At 45.4% G+C, this 24,695-nt stretch overlaps 2 protein-coding genes across 7 annotated transcripts in view; one reads left to right on the forward strand and one right to left on the reverse strand.

Annotated features, from left to right (window-relative positions):
• Positions 1-27: 27 nt before the first annotated feature.
• On the reverse strand, positions 28-7,170 carry LOC114855496 (dnaJ homolog subfamily C member 11). Of its 2 annotated transcripts, none has more exons than XM_029150678.3 (16): positions 7,026-7,170; positions 6,182-6,311; positions 5,979-6,052; positions 5,639-5,740; positions 5,304-5,432; positions 5,059-5,181; positions 4,792-4,865; positions 4,498-4,687; positions 4,317-4,402; positions 3,925-4,041; positions 3,686-3,841; positions 3,242-3,311; positions 3,008-3,065; positions 2,340-2,482; positions 2,124-2,253; positions 28-2,011 (listed from the first exon to the last, which is right to left on the reverse strand). In XM_029150678.3, the coding sequence occupies exons 1-16, from the start codon at positions 7,098-7,100 to the stop codon at positions 1,986-1,988; spliced, it is 1,683 nt and encodes a 560-aa protein (XP_029006511.1). In that variant the 5' UTR covers positions 7,101-7,170; the 3' UTR covers positions 28-1,985. The 2 variants fall into 2 exon arrangements, with proteins under 2 accessions (XP_029006511.1, XP_029006512.1); XM_029150679.3 differs by lacking the exon at positions 7,026-7,170 and adding an exon at positions 6,707-6,942.
• Positions 7,171-10,217: 3,047 nt separating this feature from the next.
• Positions 10,218-24,695, forward strand: part of LOC114855181 (calmodulin-binding transcription activator 1-like) — a 45,546-nt gene continuing 31,068 nt past the window's right edge. For 4 of the 5 annotated variants that reach the window (XM_029150110.3, XM_029150107.3, XM_029150111.3 and 1 more), the window contains exons 1-3: positions 10,218-10,375; positions 12,522-12,617; positions 16,948-17,051. In XM_029150110.3, the coding sequence (XP_029005943.1) occupies positions 10,351-10,375; positions 12,522-12,617; positions 16,948-17,051 (225 nt within the window). In that variant the 5' untranslated portion in view covers positions 10,218-10,350. Of the gene's footprint in view, positions 10,376-12,185; positions 12,424-12,521; positions 12,618-16,947; positions 17,052-24,695 lie in introns of those variants that run through there. The other variant, XM_029150112.3, reaches the window with a different exon arrangement.

Below are 24,695 nucleotides of genomic sequence, written 5' to 3' on the forward strand. Positions count from 1 at the left end.
TGTCTCGGCCTAAGCAGTTAAACTACAGCAGATTTGTTCATATTTATTGCAGTCTTCACAATAATGAGAACATGGGCTCCTCACACATACAGAACATTTACATATTAATATGGATCAGGTTGGTTGAAACTGTGAAATGCAACAGGAAGCAGTCTTTCTGCCGACCTCATGGTGGCACTAGAGCAGAGGTGACCAGCTGTCAAAGAAACGTAACAATAAAAAGACGAAGTACTGTTGGTAACAGTTAGTGCAAAGTAGCTACTGTAGTAATGACCCCAACCCAAGGACATTCTAAGTTTCACCTTAGAGATGGGCAGAGATGGACGATTCTCCAAGTGACCACTAATGGCAGAATCAATCAAAAGACAGATGCCACACAAGGTCAATTGGACACCACTATTTTCTTAGATGCTCCTCGTGGGACAAAATGTAGAGCATGAACATAAGATTCTTCAGCATCCCTTGGGTGAAAACTACTGTAACCTCAAACGCTGCTACTATATAGTTTGTGCAAAAAATGACTTTTTATTTAATTATGTTCACATGTATCCTACAGTACTATGTTCATAGATTACCAGCAGTTTATTACAGGGTTTCCCATCAAAATAAGGGAAAACCTTTTAGCTGCTCTTCCCTTTGTGTACTTCCAGTATGAAAGCTACTGACCCCAACGCTAGATAAGACCCAGAACTCATTACACGTGAGCTCCTGGCCATATGGTGCATTTGATATGAAAAGATTTTGTACATTTGTGCCGCAAATGTTTTCCAAAAAGAATGCATTATTGAACGGTAATTTAAATGGAACTGGAACGAATGACTGAACAAACATTTTTGCTTGTTATACAAAAAGTTTACAGCGTTTAGAATTCATTTAAATCTGACATTTTTAAAAGAATAAGAGAAGATTAAGTACAATATTGACAACAAACATTATTATACACTAAATTTAAATTCAAACTGGTGAAATGTAACAACCTGTAAAAAGGGTTAGGTCTGCTACAGTAACACTACAGTTATCTCCTGCCTCAGTGACTGCAGCACACCTACATGAGGGGAGGCGCTCGTCTACGCCCCCTACTGGCTGCATCCAGCCAGGAATAAGAGCCTCGCTTCATACTGATATTTCATCACGATATCAGAGGTCTGCATCTACTCCAACCGAACCAATAAACTGATGCAAATCAGTGAAATCAGCAATAAATGAATTTAACTGCACTCTGGTCTGAAATATCTGTGTCTCCTTTGTTGGATCTCTGCCATTAGAGGGCATCACTTTTGCGTTCCCTCCCTCTACTTTCATATATCCAACTTTACAGGTCCACGTTTTAAGCACCGGTTTGTATGTTCTGAACTATGAGCAGCAAACGTATCACATTACATTTCCAACAAGAAAACAAAAAATGAGAACTGTTCCTCAGAGCTGTGCAGACATCATGATGCATAGGGTCACTCTGAACCTGTACACGAGTCAGTGAAGTGACTGGTATCTTACTACATTACATTCAACACTACCAAACTAATACACATACATGGGAGATGTACGGACTGACATATAGAAGGCTATGACATGGGCTAAAATGACAGCACAGTTCATTTGTATACACTTGACACAACAAATGCCAAGAGAACAGCTTTAAATCTACCTGTGCACGTTTAACAGAGTGGTCACCACTCTGGGATTCTGTGTAGTGCATATATAAAATAACAGGACCGACGCCTGATCTCCTGCAGCAGGCAGATATTTGAGCAGCACTGTCAAAGGGTAACACCTTGTCGAAACTCTGCGCTGACCTCTGTGCTGCCGAATCTGGGAGAAGGCCCGCGGGGAACAGTGGAGAGGAGGCGGTTGATAAACAGGTTCACTAATACCACGGCAGAAGAGGACCAGAGGAGAGTAACTGGCTTATTTGCAATGTGTCCCCTCCAAAATCCAATTCTTGTGTTTACTCGGAGTCTGCGTCTTCTGCATTGGGCTGTGAGCCCCTAGGACTCTGACTCAATTTTGTGAGCTGAAAAGACAAAATGAATTCATTTAAACACAGATGCATGCATATGTTGTCATGTCGCAATGTGTGTGAAGACACATGATAATAATACTTAATGAAGTGGCTCGGTACAAACATTGCTTGGGTATCCGTAGGGGCTCAGTGTCCGCTGAGATAACTTGGTGCATCACACCTCGGAACTGGTAAAGCAGTTTAAGACTCTTCTCCTCTCCCACACAAGGGTCATAGAAGCCCGGTAACCCCGTCTAGACAGGGAAAAGGATTGGCATGAATACATGCAGGTCGACAGACACAGCCACATCGCGTCACATGTAAACACACATGAACACACCTTCGAGGCCTCGGTGAGGATGAGTTTGGAGTCTTTAACCAGGCACTGCAGCGGCACAGTGACATCAATGACCTTGGCTTTCTCCTGCTTCTGGCTGGTGTCTGACACAAACTTCCCGTACCAGGCATTCAGGATGATCAGACCTGGAATCACAGGTACAAAGACCTTTTCATCGCACTTGGATCCATATAAAACACAAATCCATGCACACGGGTAAAGCACTCAATAGCAATTCTGCGCTAAGACATGACTTGGGAGCTTGACTTAGTACGTTAGCTTGATGTCCTGCTGACTTTTATAAGTAACAATGTCTACCAATATCCTATGTAGGGAGAATCTACAAAGTGCAGTGTAAACACATCACAGATTTGATTTATTCGAGTGTGCACTTTGGTGTTTCTGTGTACAGATCTGCAGGCGTAACCTAGTCAAACACTGCAGCATGTAGATGAGCTACATTATCATCACTCGCTTTAGAGCAGTAGATGATGGAATTCAGATTCAACTAAACAAGATTCTGGTGCTATAGTCTATTATAATGGTAACAGTGACCATGAGAAATGCATTTGAATTACGCATTTGGATTCTTACCAAGTTTTGACTGGTTGTAAAGTAAAAAGGGTTTCATTTTCTCACACTGGTGTGTGTGTGTGTGTGTGTGTCCTTACCCATCTTGGATTCTTCTGCTTCTATGATTCTCCTCACAGACTCCTGCATCAGCAGAACCTGTAGAGGAGCCAAGGGAGAAAGGAGGAGGAGGGTGAAAAAGGATGGAGGACAGTGAAATAGAATAGTATAGGAGCGGGTTTTGAGAGATGAACTTAGAAGCAATGATCAATGACCCCCCCCCCCCACACACACACACACACAATGAATTACTGTGTTTGCATGCGAGTGCTCACAGCAGATTCTGCCTCTTGCTTCTTCTTGGCAATGTCTGTGGCAGAGCTCTTCCTCTGCAGCTCCAATTCTCTAACAGGCACAGAGAGAAAAAAAGGCAGACGTCAACAATCACCCGCTGGGATTCACCGTGGAAGTTGTCTCTGATGACAGTGTAAGCGTAAAAGAAATCCCTCTAGTATTAGAGGAACCCATAACTGAAAAACAGCAGTTCGTCTGTCTGGAATCAGGAGTGTGGAGCTGCCTCCAGCTGAAGGTTCCTGGTAAATACTTATGTGTTACCATAGCACATAAAACCCTGGAAGTCCTTAGCATTTAGTCATAAAGGATCTATTCACTGTTGCATTTAGTCTGAAGAATGATTAGGTTTGTTATAATTCAACAGAACCAGGCAAGAACAAGGATTTACTAGCAATGAGACCAAGTGAGATTACAGATATACTGACTGCTCTTTTTGTGCTTGTGTATATGGGATGATGACGAGCCTGTGGACGGCCATGTAGACCAGCAGCGGTCCAACAGTGGCGTAAAACACAGCACTGGGCAGCAGCTGATCCGTCAGGTGGATTGGAAACAGGTACGTTTGACTGGCACGTGCTAACCTGCAGAGACGCGGGCATTCGTCAGTCATACTGTGAGATAAAAGACCTACAGAAAAGCGAGATCAAATTTTGGTGGCCAGTACTTGATCTTGAGCGTAACTCCCTGAGGGACGCCAATGCTGACGGTGGCTGACAGGATACTGTGTCGGCTGATCTTTCTTTCCGCGCCGTATTCCACCACCGAGCCAAACCAGCCGGTCCTGCAAAGGAACAGAGGTTATGAGACGAACGGAGATGGGCGTCGCCTGAAGGTCAACACTCAGGGCAGAATAAACTCAACAGTCAGGTTAGGAGGCTATCCTGCAATTGTCTATCTTACTCTAAAAAAAAACATAAAATATGGTTCACACAGAAGTATATGATAAGTTCTTATATTTTGTCCAGTTTTTAATCACAGAACAATAATTACTTCAAATAACTACATAGAGTGGGATATAAATATAGAAATGTTTAGATATAAAGCAGATAGACATACTTGATAGAACCTTTCACTTTAGTCTGGTCTTCATCCTGGAACTTGTACTGGTAGCTCATCATCAGGTAGGAATGTGGCACACCCAGCTGGAATTGGAAACAAACACCATCACAGACCTTATGGCATCCTGTAGCTTTGATGGGTCTGCCCACCTGTGGATGCGTCGTCAGTTTGCGTGTACCTGCAGAGCCAAAGTGCAGTGGCTGCTCTTCGTATCTCGGACCAGGCTGGTGGTCATGGCGCTGTTGGGCCCCCAGCGCCACTGAAGGTAGCCCATAGTGTTTTGGTCGAGGTGACGTGCGGTCATCAGAGAACAGCTTGGTCGCAAACCTCGGGGAGAGAACTGCAGTCCACACTGTGCTGTCACGAAACTAGAGAGAAACAAGACAGGGAGGAGATTCTGAGATGAAGACGAGGAGGGTGACCTTCAGATGTTAGCACAACTATTCCTCATTTTAAAACAGCTAAGCCTTACCACCGCGCAGTGATGTTCCGCAGTAATTTCAGTCCTATGAGAGGTCCCAGTATGTCTCCTGCACCAAACTCCACCTGCAGAGACAAACATGCACACAGATAATTACAAAGTGGTAAAATAACTGTATTTTCTAATCCTAGCTTAACACAAAGCGCATTTATAATGACTCTTCGAAAATGCCCCTGTCAGTTGTAGCGTATATATATTTATATATATTTGCTTTGCATTTAGCTTTGTGGTTTGTCATCTGTCTCCAGGTGTATTTACCTCTCCCCAGCCCTTGGCTGATGTAACCCTTCTTACAGTCATGTTAATGTTGCCACCTCCATTTCCATTGTGTGTGGAGAGAGAACCAGACAGCACTGCTGTGTCAGAGTTCGTCAAAGGAGCCTGAAAAGAAACACAAGACAAGGAAGTTTCACCTGATGAAACAGAATATACTACATTAATGCTGCCACAGGTGAGGAGATGTGTTTAAGCTAAATGCTAATGGTGTGCATAGTTTGTCGTACCTCTATGGACTGGGAAATGTGCATCTTGTTGATTTCAATATGCGGAAAGCCTCCTCCTGGCATCTCTTCAAAGTCCTCATCATAGCGGTCAAACAGGTCTGTTGCATCTATACCTACACTGATGGTGCCCTGAAAAATGAAAGAGTGAAGTCAAGAAATGGACAATTGTGGCATTAGGTCTGATAAAAAAGAGACATGAAACTACTGAGGTAATTAATACTGAGCAGTGGCTCGCTTCAAGACATCTTCATAATCGTGTTGGTTCACACCGCAGTGAAAGTAGTGAAGTTAAAAATAAACAAATAGAAATACTCTGCAAATATAATAGAGAAAACCTTGGGGTTAGTTCTTTGCTGCAGTCTCCTCTCTTCTCTTTCTCTTTGCAGCCTTTCGTACTCCTCTCGGATTTCTGCTGGAGTCCTCTTCCTCTCCACCACCTAAAATTGTTGCCATAAGATATAGAGAACGTGTCACTGAAAGAACTTTGGAATAAAAGGTCTGATATATATATATATATATATATATATATATATATATATATATATCTAATATATATAATAATAAAATATATATCTAATCTCTATACGATATATATCTATATCTATCTACATGTCTATGTATCTATATATGTGTATATAATATAATATCTCTATATATATTATTATATATAGTTACCTCCCAGCCTTCCACCTCCAGCCCTTTCTTCCCAAAGATGTCATAGATGGCTCTGGAGTGATCATCACTCAGCACTGAGAAGAGAGGGCGCAGTCACACTACAGTTATGTCTTGAGTTTGTTGCCTGTTTTTATAGCGTTGAAGAAACGCTCTTTAAAGCAATTTTCAAACCAAAAGGTGTATATACTTATGATAATCCTTACCTTCATACGCCCGGTGCACCTGGTTGAAAAGCTGTTCAGCTTGTCTTTTCAGCTCTGGGTCTCGATGTTTGTCAGGATGGTAGAGCATGCACAGCCTCCGATACGACGCCTTCAGCTCTTCTGCTGTAGCCTGTAACGAGAGACGACTTTCATTCCTGGCTGTGATTATTATTATTCTATACTCCTTTATATACGTATTGTAATGTCTTCTATTTGTATTAGTTTAATTGTTTAAGGTTTTTTAAAATATAAGACAAGGGAAGAGCTTGTATTCACACTTTCAGTACAATCTACAACAATTCTTTATACCGGTCAGGCTGAAATGTGCAGTCTTGAAACATTTGACTCATCTTCAGTCACTGAATCTCTGCTCATGGGAACTAACACCACAATGCTGCAGTACAGCCTGAGGTTACTCGGTTTATAAAGAACATTAGAGTAGCTATCACCTCTCACATTAATCAAGCAATTAAACGTATGAAAATAGCTTCGCTGATACGGTGTCTGCCTAAGTGTCCACCTAACCTTAATATGATGAATATCCAAGTCCTACTCAGGCCTCTCACTTTTGAGCAGACGCCTCAGGAGGTTACTCATCGGTTCACATACAACTGCGTAGCTACTCTTTCTCTTCAAACTGCACGAACAGCCTCATGTGAAATAGACGATTAAAGAGTGCCCGCCGCGTCAACCGGTTTCAACCCCCGCGGATGATGGTGATGGTGCTGACAGAAACGGCTGATGCACCGACTGCAGACCTCTTTCCCAGCCGTTATGTACCAAGCGATCGCGGGAAAAGCCCGTCGCCCGTGGGCTCCAGTGTAAAGCACCGAATACACCGTACCTCTTTCCTGACGTTGAGCAGAGAGTAATAGTCCTGGTTATTAAACTCAAAATCATCACCTAAGGACGCCGCCATGTTTTCGTTGCCCACTGGTCCCGCCCACTTGCCAGTGCTCTGGAAGGTGATTGGTCAGCCGTGTGACGACCGGAAGCTCTTGCGTCGTCCCCAGCTCAGCGCGAAAAATAATTTATACCAGCTGACAAGAGGCAATTGGACAGAGGATCATTTACAGAAGGTGCTTTATTTGTTACTGGCGAACACTGTGATTTCCTTTTTCCCTTTGCTGTTCAGGTAAAATAGCTAAGCTACCTCCTGTCATGACGCTAATATATATATACACACTCTATTCTCACCCTCCGCGGGTGGTCTCATCCCCTTTCCAAGCTCGGGTCCTCTACCAGAGGCCAGGGAGCTTGAGGGTTCTGCGCAGTATCCTTGCTGTTCCTAGGACTGCACTTTTCTGGACTGAGATTTCGGATGTTTTTCCAGGGATCTGTCGTAGCCACTCCTCCAGTTTGGGGGTCACAGCCCCTAGTGCTCCGATCAACCACAGGCACCACTGTGGCCTTCACCTTCCAAGCCTTCTCCAGTTCTTCTCTGAGCCCTTGGTATTTCTCTAGTTTCTCATGTTCCTTTTTCCTGATGTTGCCATCGCTTGGTATTGCCACATCCACCACTACGGCTTTCCTCTGCTCTTTATCCACCACCACAATGTCTGGTTGGTTCGCCATTACCATTCTGTCAGTCCTGGATCTGGAAGTCCCACAGGATCTTGGCTCGCTCGTTCTCTACCACCTTGGGAGGTGTTTCCCACTTTGACCTTGGGTTTCCAGTCCATACTCCCGCGCAGATGTTCCTGTATACTATGCCAGCCACTTGGTTATGGCGTTCCATGTATGCTTTGCCTGCCAGCATCTTACACCCTGCAGTTATGTGCTGGACCGTCTCTGGGGGCCTCTTTGCACAGTCTACACCTTGGGTCTTGTCTGGTGTGGTAGATATATATATATATATATATATATATATATATATATATATATATATATATATATATATATATATATATATATACACACATATATATATATATATATATATTGTGACCCTGCCTCTAGGATTTTTCCTCTAGATCCTACTGGTCTTATTTTCTTCAATTTGTGCTTTTCTCTATATTACACACAATACAACTTTATTGTTGTTAACTCTTAACACTGAGTGAAAACACACCCAAGCCACTGCCAGAGTAGCGCTGGCATGATGGTTGAGCAGCACAATAGATTTGTTTATAGAGTTCAGTTGGTTCGATTTAACTTAGGAGAGTCTAAAAGGCTTTTATAAGCAAATGTTAGCACCGTATAATTAGGACGAGAGGAGTCTGAGCACATAGTGTTTGCATGCTTTTATTGTAAGCTGCTCGAAAGAAAGTTTTAATGGTCAGCCAGTAACCTTTTAACATATATGGATTTGATTGTATTGTTTCACATTTTCACTGTTGGCTCCAAAGGATCTATGCTGATACACTAATGTACCTTCCTACAGATGACGTCTATATGGAGTCTATGAAAGAATAGCTTGTATGGAAGCATGTGCAGCATTGGATGGAAATGGAAAAAATAACATGTAAAACTACTCAATAAGGTAAGTATCATCAGCAAAATGTATAGAAAATTAAAGCAGTTCTTATGCAGATTGGCTGCATGGTTGGTTTTATTTGTAGCAAAGTGCACCTACAGTATAAGCACAGGTCATATTTTTAGGTACTTTAACATAACTAAATGATTTACATGATGTTACTTTAGAGTTTTATGTCCCATGTTTATTTGGGAAATAATTTATGGTACCTTCATCTGACAGTTTTATTTTACAAATTTGAAATTTGCAAGCACAAACTGTATAACCCATAATTGTTATATACTATGATTGGATATACACCTTAACCGGTTGCTTCTAGTGCCAATCAACCTTTATGTTGCTACAGTGTAATTTATGCATTTTTGCATGATTTTACCTTCAGCCCCATCACAGATGTTAGAGCTTTAAATGAGAGATTTTCAGTATGTTCTTCAATATGCTCTTTGACTCTTGATGCCAAGAACCCTGTGTGCCTCTGTAACCAGGGTTTAGCCTTACGTCGCTGAGGACGAACCATTGAACGAACCAAAATTACCGCGAAGCGTCTCTGCGAAGGGGATTGTTTCTGTCAAAGGCTTTGGTGCGAAGGCGATAGTCTACCCCGAGGCACGGAGTGACAGTGTGGGGCTGAAGCAGGCACATAATGGTCCCGCTTAAGCCCCGCGTTTTAGAAGCGATAGCCTTAAACAGTGAAATTATAAATCCCCTGCCAGTGTGAATATTCTTATAAACTTAACTTCACTGTTATTTTGAACGCTTCGGATACTAAAGCAGCAATAACGATACAGCTACATTTGACAGGAGGAGCACGAAGAAGGCGGTGGGGGGGGGGGGCGTTTTTCATTTGGTCCTGTTCAAGTTTTCGGCCGATCATAGCTTCACTTCAATCCAGTAGCACGGCTCATAGAAAGCAGGTAGTGAGGGCGCACAGCCTGTGTAGGCGCGTGTGGAGCTGTCCTTTCAGCACCGCGGGCTTTCAGCACCACCGCGAATGACAGCACCCAGCAGCCCACGCGCATCTAAAAAGTCTCTCTCAGGCAGTTCTTTTCATTGAAATTCAAGAGGGGTTTATAATTTATGGCGAGACGCGACCTTACATCGCATTTTCTCTACAGTCCGCTGGGTTTGCATGTGCAGCATTGAGCGTGAGTGTGTATGTGTGTGTGTGTGTGTGTGTGTGTGTGTAACGTATATGTGTGTGTGAGCGTGTAGATCTGCCGTGTGTGTGTGTGTGTGTGTGTGTGTGTGTGTGTGTGTGTGTGTGAAGAGAGAGGGAGAAGATGATGATGAGCATGATGATGATGCTGTGGGAGGCTGTCAAGGTGTCCTCGAATACAGACGTCGTTCAGTGACGTGAGAGGAGAGAGAGAGGGAGAAAGGGTGCGCGTGAACGGCACGGGGCGGGGCCAACGGGAATAAACGGAGGGATGGAGAGTTCCGCGAGTCACCATCACGGATCCCCGGTGCCAGTCTTCGGCGCGTGGACCAATAACGTCGGGCAACGCAGCAGGCTCGCCCCCCCAGCCCCTTCTTCTCAGCACCGCCCCCCTCCTTGAGCTGTCCTCTCTGTGCACGCGCGTGCCCCCCCTACACTCCTCCCCCCACCCCCCACCACCACCACTAGGTCGAGTCGAGGAGGAGGAGGAGGAAGAGGAGGAGGAGGAGGAGGGATGAGGCGCGCGGCGGAGGGGAAATGGCTGCCGAAAACAAGCCGGAAGGTAAGGGAGAAATAACGGTTTTTATTTGGGACGGCGGAGTCCTGTTATTCGTTGTTCAGTCGAGGCGACGGGAGGACAAATTATACCCGAGAAGGGAGAAAGAGACAGGGCTTTCCCTTTCTCCTAGACCGTCCTGAAAACGCGGACGCTGGTGCTGAAGCAGCGACTGTGTGGAGCTCGGTTAACCGACAGCAGATAAATAACGGAAGGAGTTATCCCGTCGCTATGCTCTGAGTGAGACGGGACGGGTCAGCTTTTCTAGCGCCCGACGCTCGCCAGCGTTTCGCCCGAGCGGCCGCTTTATGAGCGCTTTTTAAGCGTTAAGCACAAAAGGGACGGAGATGAGAGAGAGGGAGAGCGAGCGAGAGAGAGAGAGAGAGAGAGAGCGGTTCACGCTGAAGGAATTCAGACGCTTTCTGTTTGTGTATGTGTGTATGCGCGTGTGTCGTTTTGTGTATCTCCGTTTGAGCATGCATTAGAAAACTGACTATAGATTTCCTTTCCTGTCAGGCGCGCAATCCCCCGGTTCAGCTGCGCGTTTATTTAGTCTTGGTGTGTGTGTGTGTGTGTGTGTGTGTGTGTGTGTGTGTGTGTGTGTGTGTGTGTGTGTGTGTGTGTGTGTGTGTGTGTGGTTATGTTTGTGTTCATTCGGTGTTGAGCTCGTGGTTGCTAAGGCAGTGAAGGTGAGAATCTGGGTGCATTCAGGTTGTGTGTGTGTGTGTGTGTGTGTGTGTGTGTGGGGGGGGGGGGGGGCAGTGCACCGTATGTGTGTCAGTGTTAGGTCATACCATGTACCAGTCCAGCTTCAAATGTTACTCCCTCAAATAAACTCTTGCAGTGATTCACGTTACACAGCCACAATTTCATTCAGATTGTTTTTAATGCATTCATGAATTATTTAAGGCATGACCAAAATCACCATGACAATATTATGACTATCTCCGCTGGTTATTCATTACATTATGGGTGTTGGATATTTGTTTATAAACACTCTGCAGCTGGTGGTCTCTTCTAAGAATCACTTTCGTTTTCTTCCTCACTTTAATGTCCTGCTGATGACGTGGTGAGAGACGTTTAGTGATAAAGCACAGTTCCACAACAAATATGAAGGAAAAATAATGAGAAAGAGAAATCATAATTTTCATCATTCATCAATCAGTCCTTTTATTTATATGAATATAAACAAATAAAAGATTCTCATCGCTTTTGAATTACTTACAAGTCAAACACGTTATATTATTTGTCATTATCTACCTGACATATTATTTTTAGTACAGCCCCTTGATGCCCCATTCAAAGTTTTGGTATGCACGAATATACTCGGCCAATAAAGTTCATTCTCATTAAAATCTTTAGCTCTATCATCACTAGGGGGTGATCATGGGCAGGATTTCTCCACGGGGCAGTTTTAGGAAAACTTTAACTGTGCAGGTGCGATCATATATTTATGAAGTGTGCAGCATTGTTGAGCGCACACGCATCCCGCGCGTGGACGCGCCACAACTGTACATAAGACGCAGCAGCGCCATGGGTGGATCAGCATGCAGCATAGCGCGTAAACATAAAACCATCCCCTGGCCATTCTGTACCTACACACATATGCGCTTGTTTCCATTATGAAGGGTTTTTGTCAATTGCTCACACAGGAATATGTTGCGCGAGGCTGAAATATTTTACGAGACTCAGCTGAGGGAAGGTTAGCCGCACTCCTCACCCCCTCGCGGGGGGAGGGCGCGTGGTGCCAGGCAGCGATGTCCACCGGTGGGCACGAGAGCAGCATCCGCCATATAGGCTGGAAGCCCGTCTCCCTCTGCACCGGTCCGTCTACTTTGTATCATAGCAACAGTGGTCAGGGAAACAGAAACGATGAGAGAGAAGAGAAACTAAAGCTGGGTACAAGTTAGTCACACGCACGGAGGCAGTGTATCTACTGTGGCCAATCGATCAGGGGACACAATGGATGCAAGTTAGTGGATCAGAAAATGGATCAGCCCACAGGCATATCACTTGGAGTTTTGTTTCTGGGCCTTAAAAGGGTGGAGAATGAGGTGAGGTGCAGCTACCAGGAAACCAAAGTGTGCCTCATCTTCTAAGTGTGTCTGTTTTGTTCCCTCTCTCTCTCTCTCTCTCTCTCTCCCTTTTGTAGGACTGAAGAAGATAAGAAATCCAGAGCGGATGGTCAGGATTGCTGTCGGCTACACAGGACACACCCCTCCCAAAAGTGACGACGCCGACGCCAACAGTAAGCGACGCGCCAGCGCCCCCCGTGCGCGTTTAAGTGCCGCGCGCGCGTCCGTCTGTAGCGCCGGGTGACTCCGGGAGCAAGTATAAAAGCCTTCTGGCAGAATGATGTGATGCGGGAAGCCGAGGTCTCCTCGTCTGCTCCGCGGCGGATCACACTCAGGCGGACGCGGACGAGGACGCGCGCGCGCGCGCGCGCGCCAAACAAACACACGCGCGCCGTCTCTGCCGAGACGTCGCTCCGATTCAGCTCGGTTACACATCATGTTTATTCATGTACGCCGGTGAAGTATCAGCGGGCGCGCACACACACGCCGCTGCACATAGTGGAGGAGGCGAGGCTTACTTTGGCTATCAGCGGTTTATTGTCACACCTAATCTGTACACATGGCATTATGTATCCATAATCCTCAATGGGCCCGGTTAAACTAGGAGTGAGATGGAGTGTGTAATCTGGGGTCGCGGTGTGTGTGTGTGTGTGTGTGACCGCTGTAGTGCGTTAGAGGGACAATAAAGACAATAATTGCTTTGATTGGTAATTGATTCCAAAGGACGCGACACAGATGCACGTGTCTGCCTTCCTGTTTATGAGCCCGTGTGTGTATGTGTGTTAGGGGGTCAAACCGGAGGAAAACAAACAGATGTGAGGAGGAACAGGCAGACGTGGTGCGGCAGCGGTGGGGGTTGTGGGTTTTGAGGGGGGAATGTATGGAAGAAAGCCCCCCCCCCCCATTTACACACACACCTCCATCCCTTATTCATTTCAAAAGGAGCAGATGGCTTCGTACCTGCGCCAGACTGGTTTATTTTGTTAAGAGGGATGCGAGAAAATGAGACTGTCACAAAAGAGCAAACATGGAATCAAGGAAAAGTCGGATACACAACAGGGGAGAACGGAACAGAGAGTTCTGTTTGGGATGGCTGTTTAATATGAGCTGAGACTTCCCGAGCCTATCCCTGTCTCCTATCTGTTCTCACGTCCCAGCTGGAGGATTACTGGAGGAAAAGTTTATCAGCAGAATGATAAAATTAGCATGCATGCCCATCTCTCTACACCCCCCTCCTCCCCCGCCTCCCCTCTCTCTCTCTCTCTCTCTCTCGTCTCTCCCTCTTCCTGCACTCTCGCTCATCCCATGCTACGCCACCCGCTCTCTCTCCCCTGCCCTCCCGCCCTCCCTCCCTCACCCCCCACCCCCCCACCCCTCTATCTAGCCGCTGTGCAATGAGCCTTTCTTTCTGTCACATTAATTTCATCCCGAAAAGGGGGAAAATGTGAAAATTTCCCCTGATACCTCCTAATATCAGTACGGGGAGAGTTAAGAGTTGCATTTGGAGCGTTTTTCTCTCTCTTTACTGAGGAGAGTTTTATAATTAACTGACAGCCATCTCACAAGGGCATTGGCTTGTTTCTGTGTTAAATATGGAGATGACAGTTTTATGAGGTAAAATATTCATCAGTCAGAGGCTGCTCTTCTGTGTGATTCCAGTCTAAATTATGGTATTTGATAGGCTACCAAAGCAATGTTTCACTTTGGTCGAACATTTGCACTTTTTAGCACGCATACCTTTATATGACTTAATGAGCCATCATCTTCACATTAGCATTCCAGCTTTGTCACTCTTTCGGACTCTTTTTTTTTACTAGACTAGCGAGTGAGTGACTGATCTACATACAGCCAGAATTTGTTACTTGCCGCTGAGGGACTCGCATGAAGCAATGCAGGTAGTAAAACGGTTTTATTATTTTAAACACAAATATAAAGCACAGGATTTCCATATTTATATGTATTTTTACCATGTCCCAGGATGGTTCATTTTCCTGGCTACTGAGAAACAAAGAAGTTTCCACGCTATGTCGCATCGTGGTATAGCTCTACCGAGAGCCATTCGGAGCAGATGGAAAAGACAATTGTGACAGTATCCAGGCTGCACTTCTTGCATCCCCTCGTTCAGGATTGTTAGAAATACAAGATACAAGTCTTTGGGGTGTGAAAGCTCATCAGCATTCAACAAATCGACAAAGTTGGTCCTCAGCGGGGAGAGCGAGCGCGAGGACGGGTTAAGACGACGCTCGTGTCCATGAAGGTGCGCTTTAAAAGGGATTTCAGCACCAAGGTCACTCAAAAAAGACGCCACTCTGGGACAAATACTGTGATGTGCGTTCTTTGATCGGCGGGCGCCGCGTGCACGCGCCGGGGTGTGTGCGCGCGTGCGCAGGGCCTGCGCGTGCGCGCGCCCACGCGTGTGCAGCGAGCCTGTTTGATGTGGTGGTTCTGGTACATTTCAAAGGCGAGGCTCTGATGAGAATTCTTCAGAACAGCAGGGGGAGGGGAGGGGGTTATAGCCAGGAGGGGTGGGGTTTAAGCGCTGATTGGCATTCATAGCAGAGAGGCTGGAGTGCTGCTAAAAAAGAAATTAGGCTTTAACTAAGCTGCACCATTCAGCTGTTTAACTAAGCTGCTGCACCGTTCAGCTGTTTGAAATTCTGTCTTCTCAGGCCTTCTATTAATAAATGCATAATTGATTAGGGGGAGCATACGTGCCTGAACACACTTCCCACTGACACAAACACACACATGCTCACCCACCTACATAGTCTAATGAGCACACACACACACACACACACACACACACACACACACACACACACACACACTTCTGCATCTTTGCATTACCTTCCTCCATCACTTGTCCTTGCAGATTTCTCACATTGTGACTCCCCCTCTCCAAGTTTCTGTGTTTTTCCCCTCATCAAACGTCTCCCCGGCCCCCGACTCTCACACCCCACCTACCGCTCTTCTTCTCTCGCTCTGTCATATGCCCTCAGGTGGAGTATAATTCCCGTCTTCTCATGGGAGTCATGAATGGACGCCCTCTGCTCCAATGCTTATCAGTAACCTTTGAGTGCTCGCGCTCCTTGACTTCTTAGCGCGGCAGCCATCGGGCTCGCACTCGCAAACATGACACGCGCACACGCGGGGATCAGTCGCTCTGCCAGAGCCTGGTGCCGGTGAAGTGGCATTTTCCCGACTTGCGCTGGCATTTCCTTCACATCTGCTTGTTTGATGCGAGGCGCATTAAGGGGCGGTTTCACACCGTAGGTCATGTGGCGGAACCGTGTCATTTTATCGGGCGGCGCGCGCTTACAAAACCCAGCAAAACCCCTGTTATTCATGTGTTGCTCGTCTCTTTTATTATACACTCAACTCAGAGAAGTCACATTGAAAAAAAAAATCCATATGCTATGTTTGATATCGTCAGCAAATCTCATGAAAAAGCACTAAAATCCAAGTTAATAGGAAGCGGGTGAGAAATATACGCTACAATAATACGTTACAAGCGGTGGATTTGGAGGATTTGTTGCTTGAGTGTGTATTTTCAATAGCAGGACGGTGTATATGAGATTGACTCAAAACAAACTACAAGAGGCCATGTTTATTTTAATGAAAGAATATGTCACTTACTGCAACAGTGAGGCTCACTGATGTGTTTTTAATAGATTCTGGACAACACTAGAAGTCTAAGGCAGAGAGGAACAAACCACAGCAGGCTTGTCTTACACAGCAACACTTGTTCTATTTGTTAGTCATAAATATGAAATATCAACCGGCTTTATTGCAGAAGACGGTGACGCCACCTGTGGTTAACATGTGGAACCTTCTGAATGAGACCACGTGAACCAGCGTCTGGGCTGGCGTGAAGTCTCCGCTCCATTACGGAGCAGCTTTTACAGGGCGCTGACAGGAGCCCATGTGATTTACCACGGCGGGAACCGACCCCAGATGTACCCGTAATGAACGATAACAGTCTGATTCCCCTTAATCCTAACCTGTTTCAGGTCGGGGCCCCAGGTGCGACGTGGATCTTCACTTTCTGTCCAAATATAAACACGGAGCCACTCCCTGCACTCTAACATGATTAGCCCTGAATAAGTGAAGACATAATTGGACAATATACATTTTGATAAGGGACACAGCTTTTGTAAATGTAAATGATTGTAGTCTGAATTTAATCAAGACAAAAGTTTTAATCTTTATTTTCTAAATTCTCACTACCCTATTAAAAGTAACGCATATGCCAAAATTCCTTATATATTATGTCCTGGCCCAAACAAGTCTCTGAGCACATCAAACCACCGCGGATGCTGCTCAGCGCAAGCGCGTTACGCTTTTACCCAGCCGGATGCTAGAGCTGCCGTGTTTTAGTATTCACCTCCTACTGTCTCTGTGTCTGATGAGAAATTTCCCTCCTCTTCCAACTTATCCCTCATTTATCTTCCTTCTTTCCTCACCCCCCTCTCCTCCCCCGCCCGCCCGCCCCTCCCGCTCCAGATGAGCCGGGCCAGCTGAAGATCTACCTTCCCAAGAAGCTGCTAGAGTGTCTACCAAAATGTTCCTCTCTGCCCAAGGAGCGCCACCGCTGGAACACCAACGAGGTGAGAATCGAACGCGCCCGAGAGGCAATTGTTTGCGACTCTGCCGGTGACTCATATCTGGCTAATGTCACATTGAGAGATGAAGAGGAGGTAAACAAACACAACGGCGGCTTTTCATTATAGGACTCTAAAACTGTGACACTGGGAAATATAGAAAAAAACTGAGCCCTGAGCCGAAATCCCACAAGCTGTACATTCCATTTGGCACGTTGTTGTCTATCTCTCGTAATCCAAACAACCCTGGGATAAGTCGCAGGCTTCCGGGGACTCTGGGTCTAAAACTGTTGGACTTGGAGGCAAGGAAACGCAAAAGAAGGCTAGCGATTAAACGTTTCCACCGCCGAGCGTTCCTGGGTTCAGAAGCCACGGTCGGCAGGAGCACGATTGTTACACAAACCCCACATTGTTGCTATGCAACCGCCGGAATGCGTGGCACGCTCCTGCTCATGGTTGCTTCTTGCTGCCGCGTGCGATGTGTGAAAACGATGCTCTACTTTACACCGCGCATCGTCTGAAGCAAGAGGACAAAAGGGAAAGTTGAACAGCAGGAGCGGCGGCCGCTCACCCGAAGGATGCGGTCGCGGAATGAACCCGAGGGCTGCTTTGCACCTCCAGTCAGTGTTAACCACTCTTGCACCACGTACACATGACCACTTGTTAGTACAGGACCGAGGTCGCCCTGCTCTCCAACAAAATTAGCATGATGCACTGTTTGCAGCATGAACAATAAATACCTTAAATGCTGCTGCTGGCTAAGTAGTGCAATGTAAAATTGGGCCAAATTAGATCGGGACAACTCCTTATTCATGGCCACAGATAACCCAGAGCTAAACATTAGGGGTGTGAAAGGCTTTTCAGAGTTGCATGTTCCAGACTTAAGCTGTTAGCTTAGGGAAGTGTTTGATGGGTGGAAATGGATGCAGGCATTTATCGTCAATAGCTCTTGTTTATGCATTGCGCAGCTCTCCACTGGTGGTTCGCTCCATCCATTGTGATGTGGTTGGCCTCTGCTGAGACATTTTCTCCATGTGCAGTCTGTGCACTCCATTATGGATGTGTGTTTGTGTGTTTGTGTTATTGATTACCAAGTCCGGCATTATTATGCAATGCAAAGCTGATTTGGCCTGTGGTTTTTCTCTCAGGAAAGTCATTACATTTTTCATGCAATCCATCTCAATGAAGGTTATACTGGGTGTTAAGCACAGTGCCCACTAAACAATGTGCTCACATGAACAGGCCGTGTGTGTGTGTGTGTGTGTGTGTGTGTGTGTGTGTGTGTGTGTGTGTGTGTGTGTGTGTGTGTGCGTGCGTGCGTGCGTGCGTGCGTGCGTGAGAGAGTGACAGAGAGAGATTCAGAAGAACACGGCTGCTGCTGATTGGGGACATATCAGCATAACTAAGAGCAATTGTGCACAAGGCCCAGAAACTAGACCCGAGCACCTTGTTGCTGCCTGCTCTCCTCCATCCCTCTCCCCCCCGACTCGCCGCACAGTCCTCTCTATCTTCATCTTTAATTTTCTCTCCCCCTCTCACTCCTCCCCTCTCTCCGCGACTCTCTCTCTTTCTGATGAGGAGGTACAGACTCGGTTCAGGGGGAGGTTGGGTGTCCCTCAGTGGATTCCTTCAAAGCTCCTCTTCCACCCAGGCATAAAGTTTCCTGCATACTTAAACACTCCCATTGTGTCTGCTTCTCCTCTTGCTCGGCGCTTTCACTCAGGGAGTAGAGTGGATGCCGGCTGTGCATCTGGTGCATGTATGCATTTCAGTCTGTGTATGTGTTTTTTAGTAATGGGTGGGTTGACCCAAGTTTTGAATGATTGGAAATTAATTTGTAGCTACGGCGATAAAAGTATTCCTTTCAGCGGGCCGATTTTTTTATCTGTCTGTAATGCAAAACACTGCAAGGAGTAAAGTCATTTTTATCAGCAGCATACTGAAAATTGACATAATCATTGGTCATCAAATTCTATACATGTGGGGTTTACACTCCCACTATAAATTGCGCCGTACCACGGTTTTATTTGTGGGCTTTCCAAACCAATCAGCTGTCAAGTTGGCTGTCAAATTTCGAGCTTCCAATTTATTATTTAGTCGCATCCCTTGAGTGTGTGTTTGTGTTTGTTATCTTAAAGTATAATGCTGTTCTGGTCTAGATGTTGCTCATAAAGTGTGGTGATGTGTTATCGACAAATGGTGTGCCGAAGACGCCCAGCAATTATTTGCCGTGTGCACTTTTTTGTCAGCGTTGGGGTGTGAGCGTCTGCTGCTGTTGTCGTATATCCCTCATGTCCACGCATGCGAAGGAAAATCAAGGTTTTTGTTTTGTTTACTCGCCGTCACTGTTTAACTGTTGGGTTTTTGTGCATGTTGTTTATACCTGCATGTACTGAATTATTCTTCTGTGTGTGTGTTTGTGTGTGTGTGTGTGTGTGTGTGTGTGTGTGTGTGTGTGTGTGTGTGTGTGTGTGTGTGTGTGTGTGTGTGTGTGTGTGTGTGTGTGTGTGTGTGTGTGTGTGTGTGTGTGTGTGTGGAGAGAGAGACAGAGTATGTGTCACATAAAACATTACAAATCTGTGCCTCCATGGTTAAGTCAGAACCAAGTCTTCATCTGTTTTGTCCTTATTCTCACCTTTTTCTTGCTGCGTGTGTGCGAGCGCTCCTGCACATGTACATGATTGCATATGATCCTCTGATCTCCGTTTTGTCATGCATGGCTCCCCCCAACACTTTCTCCTCCCATGAGCACTGAGCTGTGACCCCATACATTTTTACCCCATCCACTCCTCCTCCTCCTCCTCCTTCCCTCTGTCCTTTCCCCTTCTTCCTTCTCATCCCTCTCTCTCTCTTTCTCTCTTTTTTGTAGCTACTGATGTGTGAAATTATTCTGGGATGGAGGGATGGATTCCTCCCTGAAGGGCTGAGCGGAGGCGTGAGCCTTTTGTTCAATAATAGATTGGGGGTGTATGTGTATCTGTCCATGGTAATAGACTATAGACTAGTTTTAGATAACAAACCACACTCAGGTGGGCAGACTGATGATAGAGTAAGGAGGCTATCACACATTTTCAGATCCAGACAAAGACAAACTTTAGAAACTCCAGTTTATGAAAGAATATCATTTCCCTTGAGGAGACCCCTCACACCCTGACTCATATTTTGGGAGGACAGCAGAAGTTGAGGGGCAAATAAAAATTCCTTTAAAAAGATCAAATCCAGACTATGAAATTTGCATGCATATGCTCCGCGAGCGCGCGCGTCACCGTGTGATCTAATGTGCATTTTAAAGGCTTCGACTCCATAGCGGCTCCACCACCCACTGTGATTCAAATGATGCAATTGTCAAATGTGTTGGTACAATCTTCAGTACATCACACAGACGACAGCCGTCTGTGTTACAGTGCTTCTGCGTGCGAGTCTGCTCCACATGTCACTCATACGGGGCAAAAAAAAGAAGGAGGCATAACAATTATAATAATGAAATTAACTAATATGCTCTGAAACATGCAGGGTTTTATTGTAGAGCTGCACTAGTAGTGGTATAATTGCAGCTGCATGGTGTGAAGGCAGCTATTTGACAGTTCATACACACCCGTGTCTGGCTGTGCCACCGCGTGACGCTCGCATAATTGCTTGAATGAGATTCGGATCAAAACGCACATACATCTTAGACGACCGCCCCGTCTGCCTCGCGCACGTCCCCCACCCGACACCGAGGCGTTGCCATGGCAACAGATTGGGCGCGTTTGCGTCGCCGCTAATAGCGCGATCAGTGTTAAACGCGTGACAAGCGCTAATTGCGCGGCGCGTGAGAGGTAACGGAGGAGACGCGACACTGGCAGCGCTTCCGCTCGCGGACGCCGGAGATCCACTCGCCGCCGCCGCCGCCGCCGCCGGTGCAAATTTCAATTTGTGACCCAAACTACGCCCAGCGTGCAGGCGTGGAGCTCATGTCAGCGTGTGCAGATGTTTAATGTATTTTTCATGTCATTATTGCTGTTTGTGCCGTTAAATTGACACATTGAATTGAATATACATGTAACAAATTCCTCCATTTCCGTGGAGGCCCCTGTAGGTAAAACATCAGGCAGTGGAAGCTACAAAGGATGAATGATGATAAATATCAGTGAAAGACTGGATGAACAACTACTATAGATGTGGAGCAAAACAGTCGACGCACGGCCAGTTGCAGCACTGTGTTCCAGTTATGCTGTGGTGAACGGTGACCTTGATTTATGACTTTGATGCGTGAACCGCTAATGTCCAGCTCACACTGGCACAATGTGAGCTGACGCGCTCCATTTTGTCAGCTCGGTCCAAATACAGACGAAACTAACAACTCTCTGGAAGCTCGTATGAAGATAAAACGTATGTCCTGTAATGTGTCAGATGAGGAACGCTTTGGTTTGGGACACGTGCGCGGTGCAGCCGGTCCGTGGCTGCTGTTGACATTGAACAGGGAAGCGTGGTTTGATAAGGACTCAAAGAGTCACCACATGTTCAGACACACACACACACACACACACACACACACACACACACACACACACACACACACACACACACACACACACACAAACACACACAGTACCAGAGGGGTGTTTCACAGCTCCTACTGTTTGATTCCTATTCTTTTATTTTTAATCATTCCTCTGTCTTTTGGCTTAAGAAATATTTTATGTTTAGAGAGCACCAAGTTATAATCACTAATTAGTCCTCTAGGCTCTCTCTCTCTCTCTCTCTCTCTCTCTCTCTCTCTCTCTCCCTTCCCCTCTTTCACTCCCCCCCCCCCCCCCCCCCCCCCCCCCCCCCTTCTATCTCGCTATGTCTCTCTGTGCTAAGCATAGCCCAATTAACACCCAGCGTCATTTAGTGTCTGTTGTGACTCCCGTTTCCGCTCTGACTCCAGACATTCATGCTGTCCTGCTGACTGAACACGGCGCATGAGCCGAGCGTGCGGCAATGCAAGGAATTAATCAGCGTCGTCCTATTCATGACTGCAATTTCCTTGTTGATACATGCAATTATACAGCGCGCTTTTCATTTGCAAATGGGATTCTACATGTGTGCCGATGACTCACAGATTGTTGCAGTATTTCACTGAGTTTCAGTCATGGAGATATTTTGGCACATTAAAGTTCACAAGGAGGCGGGATTAAGCAGGTTTTACCAGTCTAGTCAGGAAAGCCAGGTGTCTGAGGTAGGAGTTAGTGATGGGTCTCCTTTCCTCTCCTCTCCTCTCCTCTAACCCCCCCCCCATTCAATTGGAAGCCCCACATTTTCCTCCTGTTCTATTTTCTCTACGTCGCACAGACCCACTATTTATCTTGCCCACTATAATTTGACACAAAATATTGTTAACTGGAGACACAGAAATATATTAAACAGTGGGAATGTGTGACTGCGGGTGTGCGAGTGTGTGCCTGTGCTCGTTTGTGTGTGCGCCTGCGTGCGTGTATCTTGAAGTGAGTCTTTTTTCCCAACTCCTTGTTAGATTCCAAGCCCAGCCAAAAAGAAGTGAATGACCAGCAGTGTCTGCTGTAATAAGGAGCCAGGCTGTTCTGCAGAGACAATACTTCTGGTATTCTTAAATGTCCCCACATAGCACCTCTGTAATATCTGACTCCTGTGTAAATTAGATTTAATTCATTGGAGACAGATAAAGCATTAAAATGTGTATGTACGTGCACACACGCACGCACGCACGCACGCACGCACGCACGCACGCACGCACACTGCAAGTTCTCAGAATGTGAGTGTAAGGACCATCTGGATCTGTGTGTGTGTGTGTGTGTGTGTGTGTGTGTGTGTGTGTGTGTGTGTGTGTGTGTGTAGCTCTGTGGAGCTGTCGTTATAACTTTATTCAACTTTGATAACTTTCAGCTTCACAAACTTTGCAAAGGTTTAGATGTCAAACGTGTTTTACAGCAGCACCAAGCAAATCTGCATGTTTACTTCCCCAAATAACAAGAGGACGTAAACACAGCATCACACAGTAAATCAAGCACCACAGGTTGCGGAACCCTATTGATTTGGAGGAGTTTTTTCTCTTGGTTTTAGTGTCTTAGTTTCCTGACTTAATAATATGTGGAGCCTTGAGAGTTGTAAAGAAATATGCCTTGTTGGGGATTTGTGATGTCAGCACGTGTTTAATAGTTCGGTAGGTGTCAGTCAAACATGTTCCAGTGAGGTGGAAGCTGATGAAAACGACAATAAACAGTACTTAAGTAAATCACTCTCACAATGTTTGCAGCGTTGTTTGTAGGAATTTATTTGTGTGATCTCCAGAGTTTAAACATTTAAAATTGACCCACTGTTTAACAAATGTGCCTCTATATTTGTTACTACATGTTAATACTTTGCCAACTGCTTGAGAAATATTCCGAAGATTGAGTCATTTGTAACATAAATATAAATACATAATATGAATGCGCTAACAGTCTGAAAACCACAACTCACACATCTTCTGGATGCTTCCTAATTGTGCGCTCGCTTGTGTTTTCCGTGGAAATTTGCCTTTTGCGACTTTTCCAGAATTAGCTGTGTTACTCAACTAATCCAGATAGTTAAGACATGCAAACATTTGTACAAGACATGAAAATGGGCTTGGCAGAAAAAAACTGTAGGAACAAATATTTAATACTACAGCAAACAAATTATTTGTGAGAAGGCTGCAAAGTGTATCATGGCACATTTATCTGAACCCACTGTAACTAAATCAAAATGTCAATTCTGCACTTCATGCATAAAACCGTTAGTTTTAAGTGGAGTTACAGGATTGCCCCGGAAATCAATATTATATTTAAGTGAAGTAAAACTTCTCATGCTGCTCTAGAAAACTTTCTGTTAAAATTTTTTTCTTTTTCATATTTTATTGTAAATTTTGTCTAAACATTTCCAGACATACCAGACATTTATAGGTGGGTGTTTTTTAAAAACTCGTGTTGAGCAGTAAATGTGAATTATCAGTCTCAGAGTTGGTTAATGTTGACATTTGTTGGTGGCATTCTTCAAGGTAAATGTCCTTGTTTGTCTGTTAATGACTCATGCTATTGTGGAGCTCTCCTGCTGTGTTCATTGCAGTTTGTGGACAGTGTTATCAGCTGGTTTCGCCTTAATGGAGTTTGGTGTCAGTTAACTATGTTTATATTGTGTTTATTCATGTGTTAATAAGTAAAAGGCTTTGTAATAAGCAATTTTCTAACTCAGAATATTAACTAAATATATTGATATTTGCTGTTCAACTAATACACGATCTAAGCTGTGTCCTATCATCACATACTGTGTGTGTGTGTGTGTGTGTGTGTGTGTGTGTGTGTGTGTGTGTGTGTGTGTGTGTGTGTGTGTGTGTGTGTGTGTGTGTGTGTGTGTGTGTGTGTGTGTGTGTGTGTGTGTGTAGTGTAGACTTACCTACACCGAAGCCTTTGAGGATGCTGGATCCCACAAAGCTCAGGTTATTACAAGAAGTGAGTGGAAAGCATACATTAGCCGAAACCTACATCATGAACACAACAATATACAGTGAGAAAACTTTAACTCTCGTGGGGCGGTGACTGTTTTCCACTAACAGTATCCTGGATATGTACACATTTGCAGGATTCGCCCTGGGGGATGTGTACATTTACTTGTAAATATACATTTACAATA

This window comes from Betta splendens, chromosome 5, assembly GCF_900634795.4.
Source record: "Betta splendens chromosome 5, fBetSpl5.4, whole genome shotgun sequence".
NCBI classification, from domain to species: domain Eukaryota; kingdom Metazoa; phylum Chordata; class Actinopteri; order Anabantiformes; family Osphronemidae; genus Betta; species Betta splendens.